The 7,904-nt window shown below is 57.7% G+C and overlaps 1 protein-coding gene across 1 annotated transcript in view; it reads right to left on the bottom strand.

Moving 5' to 3' along the window:
• The window catches only part of CACNA1C (calcium channel, voltage-dependent, L type, alpha 1C subunit), a 396,219-nt gene that overhangs the window by 36,608 nt on the left and 351,707 nt on the right, over window positions 1-7,904 (bottom strand). Inside the window, exons 31-32 of the mRNA XM_010845218.1 lie at window positions 7,874-7,904; window positions 7,299-7,409 (exon numbers count right to left, since the gene is read on the bottom strand). The exon at window positions 7,874-7,904 is cut by the window's right edge and continues 17 nt beyond it. Of these exons, the coding sequence (XP_010843520.1) occupies window positions 7,299-7,409; window positions 7,874-7,904 (142 nt within the window). The remainder of the gene's footprint in view (window positions 1-7,298; window positions 7,410-7,873) is intronic.

The raw sequence follows: 7,904 nt of genomic DNA, 5'->3' as shown, positions 1-7,904 counted from the left end.
CCCCTGGCCACCCTTCCTGTGTCCCCAGCACCTCCCAGGCCTCCGACTCTTTTGTCCGAGGGCTGCCTGCTGGGATGGAGGTGACACGGGGCAGGGCCCTTGAGGCGTGATCTGGGAATCACAAGCAGCATTGGTGTGGTCCAGGTGGGTGGCCAGGCCCTTGGGCTCAGTGGTGACTCAGGTGGAGCTCACGATGACAAGGGGACCACGTCATCAGAGCAGCATCTACAACCAGGTCACCCTCATGCCAGCCCCAGACGGGCATTAGCCCTGGATTTGCCTCTGTCCAGAGGCTTTCTTCACTTCAAGGGGATGGAGGCTGGGTCAGGCCCAAAGCCTGGAAATGTGTGTGTGGGGCGTGGACTGCGTCTCCAAAGCCCCGTCTCCAGCATCATCACTGTGACCAGCATCCTGCTGAGACGCCCTGAGAGAACAGGGCTCTCACAGCCTTTCCTGCAGGCAGGGTGGGGGCCTGGGACAGAGGCCTCTCAGGAGGAGCACACGGGCCGTCATGCCTGGTGCCTGGCAGGGAGCAGGGTGCTGAACCAAACCCCTTGTCCTGCACATGTGGATTTTGCCTGTTTTACACTGTATTTGGGGAAGGGAACAGATGCATGTTTTTGAAACATTTCTGGAAGCATGTGGATGACTGACTGTCTCCATTTCCATGAGGAGTCCTGGGTAGGCAGACTCTCTGCAAAGACAGGACGGGTCCTCTCAGAGTGGAGGAGTCAGGGAGTGGTGCTCTGGGACACATGGATGCACACTCGCGGTTCAGGATCCTGGGAGCTGGGCAGTCGCTCTCCCGGGGGGTGGAGTGGGGAGGGTCAGCACCAGGGGAATGTGTCTACTTTAAGAGAGGACATCTGCCCCTTTGGTCCTTCCAGGGAAGCCCCCGCCTCTAAGCGTCTCCCAGGCCCCTCTCCCCAGCCCTCCTGGGGGTGGCCAACTCTCCCTTTGTGTTCCTGACTCTTAGGAGTCAGGCGTCTTCTGTTCGCCCATTTCTCCCGGCTCCATCCTGCTTCCCGACCCCTCACTTCCCAGCTGTGCCCCCTTTCACCTGGATCACAAGACATGCTGTCCAGGCCATTACTCTTAGTGCGGAGGTCAGGTCACAGGGACAGGGCCTTCTCAGTTCCCAAGCATGTCTGCCCATGTAAGCAGAAATGCCACCACAAAGCCTCTGGACAACCGGCAGGGAGCAGAGGTTGGCCTAGGGCATGGGGAAGTGAGGGTCACTTGGAACCCTGGCCATCTTGTCAGCCTCCTTGAGTGTTTCTCTGAATATCACAGGGCCCCTGGGGCAGAAAGAGACTTGTTCTCCCATTTGAGCTATGGGCAGGAAAGAACCAACCCCTCCTGGGTGCTCACATGGCATTTCAGGCACATGGGGAGTGCCGGTTTTGAGGGCACAGAGTGAGGACCTCAAACGAATGACAAATGTGCATGTGTTCACCATCACTTTTGGAAAATGCTGGGGAGCTACCTCCAGCGGGGAGAATGGTTTCAGGAGGAAGGGGTAGGGGGTTCAGGCAGAGAGAGGATGGGAGCAGGAACCAGAGAAGAGTCCAGGACGTCCCGCATCCAGCCTAGAAAACCCGGCGACAGAGCGTTATTGGGGCCAAGGGGAGGAGGAGAGAGGGCAACGGGAGTCTTGCTCGCAGGGAAGGCTGGAGTCTCCGGTTCACCAGAGGGACCTGGAACAGACGGGTGGGTCACCTGGGTCCGCAGTGCGGCTGAGGGGAGAGACAAGGGAGGAAGGCAGGCAGAAGCGGTGGACAGGAGGTTAACAGAGGGCGAGCACGGGGCCGGAGCCAGGCCCTGGGACCCTGCAACCCGCCCCCACGACAGCATCGCCTGTCACCCCTGCTCTCTGGTCGCACAGTGACCAGGCCACCCCCCACTCCCGCCCTCCTTGGAGGCTCCCTCTGCTCATGCCCTGCCCTCGCCCTCTGCAGGCTGTGCTGCTGGGGCCTTCGGTTGACCTATCTGACCTGTGGGTCCAGGGCCTCCACTGGCCGCGGAGCCCACCAGTTCCCGCCCAGAGGAGGTTTACATACAGCCCGAGTAGGCGGGTGGCAGGGTCCCTTTAAGATGCCAGCTCCCCCCGACCCATCCACCCCCTTTCTATCAATCTTCCAAGCTGGACCATGGACACGGTTTGATTCAGCTGTCAGCCCCTTCTCCACCCCGTTCCACACCCACCCCAGAAACAGCTGACACCCTCCAGGAGGTCAGTGGTTGCCAGGACACACCTGCCAATCCCCAGGTGGATGGGACCTGTTTGCTGGAAATCTCGGGTGACACAGGTTTGTGGGGTGATGGAGGAAGCAGACTGGGAAAATACCACAGACTTTCAGGAAGTCTGGCTGACTGGAGCCAGGTCACACACCCGTTCTCTCCTTGGTGGAAGTCAGGGTCAGGAAAAGGGTTTTCGGGCTCTCCCTGACCTGGTGAACCAAACCTCTCAAGGTCTAGCTCCTCAGAGCCAGGCAGGGCTGGTCATCGGGGGAATAGCGCTTTGGGCTGGAAGCCTTCTCTAAGCCTGCAGGGGGAGTGGACCCCCAGCCTTGGGAGGCCTTGGCTGTGTCCCTGGGGTTGACGGGCCAGGAACTATCCCTTCTCCTGAGTGTGCCAACCCTCTGCTCACTGGCTTATGGACCAAACCAGCCCTGGCTTTAGCCCATCGTTTCTGAGAAGGAGAGACTGCTGCCCCAGCACCCCATGATGCACTGCACCTGTGTGAGAATTCGGACTTCTCTCTCGGATCATCTGTGCCTCGATTCACTCCATGCCTGGAGCTGTTCCAAGCTAAAGGAGGCGGTGTAGTGTGTGAGCCCTGGAGGCAGGGTGTCTGGGTTCGAGTCCTCCCTCTGCCACTTCCCGGCTGGGTGACCCTGAGCAGATGACCGCACCTCTCTGTACCGAGGTTTCCCCACCTATGACGACCTTCTGGTGATAGTGGGGGCGACGTGGGACACAGGTGAGCCCTGCACCTGCAGGAGGCCCGGTGCGTCCAGTGACTGTCAGGGTTGCTGGAGCTAGTCTGCCCCTCCCAGGGAGGTCTGATGTACAGGGTCAGTTGTGGGGGTGGGGCTGGGCAGTGGGGAAGGCAGAGCCCAGGACCGTGGGAGGAGGAGAGGGAAGGTGGGCTACAGAACCCCAAGCACCTTCAGGGGATCTCATCTTGAATCCTAGTGAGGACTGAGGAGGCAGGATCTAAAATGCAGGGGGAGACAATGTGTGCCTGACCAGGGAAGGAGGTCCAGCCGAGTCAGAGCCTAGCTGGACTGAGCCTGGGAGGCAGCGCCCCTGGTCCCAGAAACTCTGTCTTTCCTGGGCTCCAGGTCGTGGGTCTGGGAGATGGGGGGTGGGCGCAGCCGGCAGTGGAGTGTCACACTGGGAACCGCTGCCTCGCAGAGATAATGTCAACTGTATGCGACGTCACGATGTCCTCAAACATCACGGTGATCGGGGACTGCCGGAGTGGGGCGGCCTGGCTGGCACACAGCTGCTCCCCCTCCTGCCTCCCACCTCCCTGACAGCTCTACCCTGTGATCTGCCCTTCAAGAGGCTGGCACCTCCCAGCTCAAATAGCATGGGATGGAGGTGGGGCAGCAGGAGGCAGGGGAGACCCAAGGTGGGTGGTGGTGACCCTCAAAGTTATTCGAGGAATGCACACTTTGGACATCTGCTCCAGTTTTTCTTTGGAGTTAAGCTTTTCCTCCCCAGCAAAGTTTCAAAGGCCTTCACTCACTCATCTCACCGACATGTGATGAGTGCTCTGGGCACCTGGAGGTGAGCTCGGTGTGGGCAGAGCACAAGCACCCACAGCCTGCCCTGGTGGCATGGGATGGGATGGGAACCAGCTGGGTTCCTTTGGAGTCTTGGGAGAGTCTTCCCCTGCTTGGCACCTGAGTTCACAGCAGGTCTCCACTGCAGAACCACCCAGGATGAAGGTTTGAGGGGACCTGCCTGTATCTGGAGCTTTCCAGGTGGTGCTAGTGGTAAAGAATCCACCTGCCAATGCAGGAGTTGCAAGAGACTCAGGTTTGATCCCTGGACTGGGAAGACCCCGGAGGAGAGTATGGCAACCCACTTTAGTATTCAAGCTTGGAAAATTTCACAGACAGAGGAGCCTGGTGGGTTACCGTCTGTGGGGTCACAAAGACTCAGACACAACTGAAGCGACTTGGCACACACGCATTCCTAGCTATTGGATATTTTTCAGTGCTTATCATCAAGAGTATCTTAAAAGTTCTTTTCTGTCTTTGCTGATAAATTTCCATTCATAAGAGGACACTCCAGCTACTCAATGAACTTCAGATCCTTCTAACCAAAGCCTTTTCATGCTGACCAGTTCAGTCCTGCACAGTCTCAAAGGGCCCAGGGGCCACTGGGAATGTCCAGGACAGTTCTCCTGCTCGAGGGAGAAATCCCCTGGCCACTAGGTGTTCAGGACACGCCTGTCACCTGTCCTACTCTTCAGACAGACAGAGAAGAGATCTACTTGAATTGACTTAATTTCTCAAAGTGGTAAGCAGAACAGATGGAAATGAAGACCAGAAACATCAGTCACCACGAAGACACGGAAAGAACAAGGCCGGACTACAAACTGACCCACTGACCAACCAACCACAGAGACCAAGCGACGGAGAAGGAAGCCCAGCAGGCCAGCCTCAGACACCCGCTGTCAGGTCTGACGTCCACCCCCGCATCCCTGTTTTCTGACCGCCCTTCCTCAGCTGACGCTCACGGGTGCAGACATGCAACACAGACATGCAGCCACGTTAGGAGCCCTGGTTGTCGGGTGGAGCCAGCTCAGTATTTCCACCAGAGCTGCAGACACTTTCTGGCTTGGTTTTCTGCCTGGAAATGTTGGCGATGCTTCTGGAATCTGTTCCTTAATGAGGGATTCTCAGGTGGCGCAGTGGTAAAGAAACCGCCTGCCAATGCAGGAGACGCAGATTCGATCCCTGAGCTAGGAAAACCCCCTGGAGAAGGAAATGGCAACCCACTCTAGTATTCCTGCCTGGGAAATCCTATGGATGGAGGAACCTGGCAGGCTACAGGCCATGGGGTTGCAGAGTCGGACACGACTGAGTGACTAACACTTTGACTTTTTCCCTTTCTCTCTAAGCACAGACAGACCCTTCTGCGTGTGAAATGCAGATCCCCAGGATGGTTGTTTCACTTCTTTGGCAACATCGCTCTGATTTTACCCCATTTTCTCACGACAGAAAGCAAGACGTACAGGAGATGGGGCGTGTTATGGTTCCGAGCACACTAACTGGCTACTTCCCAGGTAACTGGCTTGTTCCTGGGTCTGCAGGATTCAGGGACAGTGTTTTCCAGGCTTAGGCCCATGCAATGTCACTGCCACTTGCTCCTTAGGGCAGGTCTGTCTCGTGCATCCCCTGAGCTCTGCAGCCTGGCTCAGGAAGACCCCACAGGGCTGTGCAGCAGCACCTGACATCGTCAGAAATATGTCTGATTCAACACAGAGTGACTCAAGCCTTTGATCTATTTAACCCGCACATCTCATGAGACTGGAGAAAACCATGCCCGTTCCCTCCTGGAAGCTGTCATCTGAGTTGGAGGCTCAGCTCAGCGACGGCCTGGCCCACCAGCCTCCCTGGGGTGTGCTGCTGTGGGCTCTGAGCCTGCCGGCCCCCTGGCCATGTGGCTTGGAACAGGGCCCCACAGAAGATGGCCAGGGACATTCCGTGGTCTTCTCTGCCCCTAAATGGGACTGGGCTTGGAAGGGAAAGTGAAAAGAGCCTATTTGCTGCCCTGGAGGAGGTGGGAAAGCACCATGATTATTACCAAATGACATTTATTAGGGTCTCATTCTGTGCATTCAGCCTGGGTTCCACACTCTTAGGTACCTCTGGTGAGGGAGGCTTGGTGCAGTGGGAACACGGGCTGTCTTGTCTTTGAAGCCCCTCAAGGGTTTCCCTCCTTCTGCAAAGTCCCCAGCAGAACATATGGTGCAGGAAGACGCTTGCTAATGGCTTGGTGTGGAGGGAATTACATCGACTACGAAGTCAGACATGCTGGATTCTATTCCCAGTCCTGCCACTTAATAATGGTGTAATTAATACAACATTTAATTGCTCTGAGTTCCACTCCCCTCTTCTCTAAGACAAGGAGCTAATACCTATCTCAGAGAGGTGTCTTGAGGATTCCATGCAATGAGGTGTGTGCAGCACTGCAGGTTACTGACAAACGTTGGTGGAACATTAATTCAGAGAAGACAACAAGGATCCTGTCACTAAACAGGGATCCGATCTACAGCCTTGGGGCATCCCTCCTGGCCCCTCTAGTTCTGGAGCAGGTGAGCATCTGAATGGAAGTGAAATACAGGACCAAGAACGTGAAGTTTGGCCCCTCCGCCCCCCCCGGGGTTGACCTGTGTTGCATCTAGAAAAACCAGTAGAAGTGGGGACAAGAAGGTTCGGAAACCTGTCCTGCATTACCCTCTTAGATCCCATCTCACTGACCCCCTCAAAGTGGTGTAGCAACTGGAAGCCCCTGAGCCCCCAGGACACCCCATCTAGGGCAGCTGTGAAGCCCAGGCAGTGGACACGGTGACGCTGAGCTGTCTATAGGGAGAGAGATGGGAGCTGCTCAAACCCAGTCACCCTCCATCCTCGAGGCCATGTGTGTGTGTGTGTGGGGCGTCTGGTCAGTGACAAAGGGCACAGATGATCCAAGAAGCAGGAGCCAACCTGCCCTGTCCTGCCTCACTCAGCTCTAATCTCTCCCAATGTTTTTTTCTAAAAGCTGCTTATACCTAGCTACGCACAGACATTTTTAGGTCTGTCCGGTGCCGGAAGGTATGGGCAGTGACCGCAGCCCTGAAGTGGGGAACCAGAGGCCCCCCGGATGCACTAACGCCCAGTCCTGAGCAAAAGCGGCCCTGCCTGAGCCCCTGCAGCAAGGCTCTTCGTCTGTGCAGTGCCCGCGTGAGAACAGACCCCGTTTGGGTCTGGCGGGGCTGGGCCTGGTGAGGTTTGGTTTCCAGTCTCTTCTAGACGATGTGCGGGGGCAAGGGCGACTCCGCCTCCCCCGGAAGGAGGCTAGCTCAGGCACCTCCCTGCTCCCTGTGTCCAGACCTCAGGTCAGTCCAGGGGCTGAGAGTCTGCTTCAAGGAGTCGGCCTGGCGAAAGCCCTGAAGGCTCCTGGGCTGCAGCGGTCATCGCCAGGAGGATCCGGTCCCTGGCCGAGACTCTGCCCGCATCGACCCAAGCCCGCCCTCGACGCTGTGGACCGAAGGCTCGTCCCAGAAGGCCTACCTTGGGCTTGAAGGCGATGAGCTTCAGGACCATCTCCACTGTGAAGAGGCCGGTGAAGAGCATGTTGAGGATGTTCATGGCGATTTTGAACAGACAGCTCTGACCGTAGTGCTGGGGGTAGGGGGTGGGCGCGGAGGGGCTGTGAAATAAGGCGGGGGCTCCCTGCTCCCAGCCATGCCCTCAATAGAGACCTTCCTGAACGCAGCCCGGGGGCCGGCCACACCTGCGGGAACCAGGTGGGCTCAAGAAGCCCTGAGGGTCCACTTCCCCTCTCTGTCGTTCCCGCAAACGCAGGCGAGCACAGCCTGGGCCCTGCTCTCATCGGGGTCAGCTCTGCGTGGCCGCCTGGCCTCAGGTGGGCTCCACACAGCTGGCATCACGGACGATCAACGCCACTGCAAGATCACCTGTGCTCCATCGCCCTCTATGTCACAGCCCAGGGTCCTGGCATTCTGACCCCTCGAGAAGGTGCCCCTCCTGCCCCACTCGGCCAGCAAAATGGCAACACCTCCCAGCCCCGTTCCGCCCCGGACCCTGCCCCGACCCAGGCACCCCGGCCAGCCCGTGGGACTGACCTGCATGGCCAGGCAGATGGTGTTGAGCAGA

Source organism: Bison bison, unplaced genomic scaffold (assembly GCF_000754665.1).
Source record: "Bison bison bison isolate TAMUID 2011002044 unplaced genomic scaffold, Bison_UMD1.0 scf7180017864213, whole genome shotgun sequence".
Lineage (NCBI taxonomy): Eukaryota > Metazoa > Chordata > Mammalia > Artiodactyla > Bovidae > Bison > Bison bison.
Note: the sequence above shows the minus strand (reverse complement) of the source record. Positions and strands in the feature narration are given on the sequence as shown.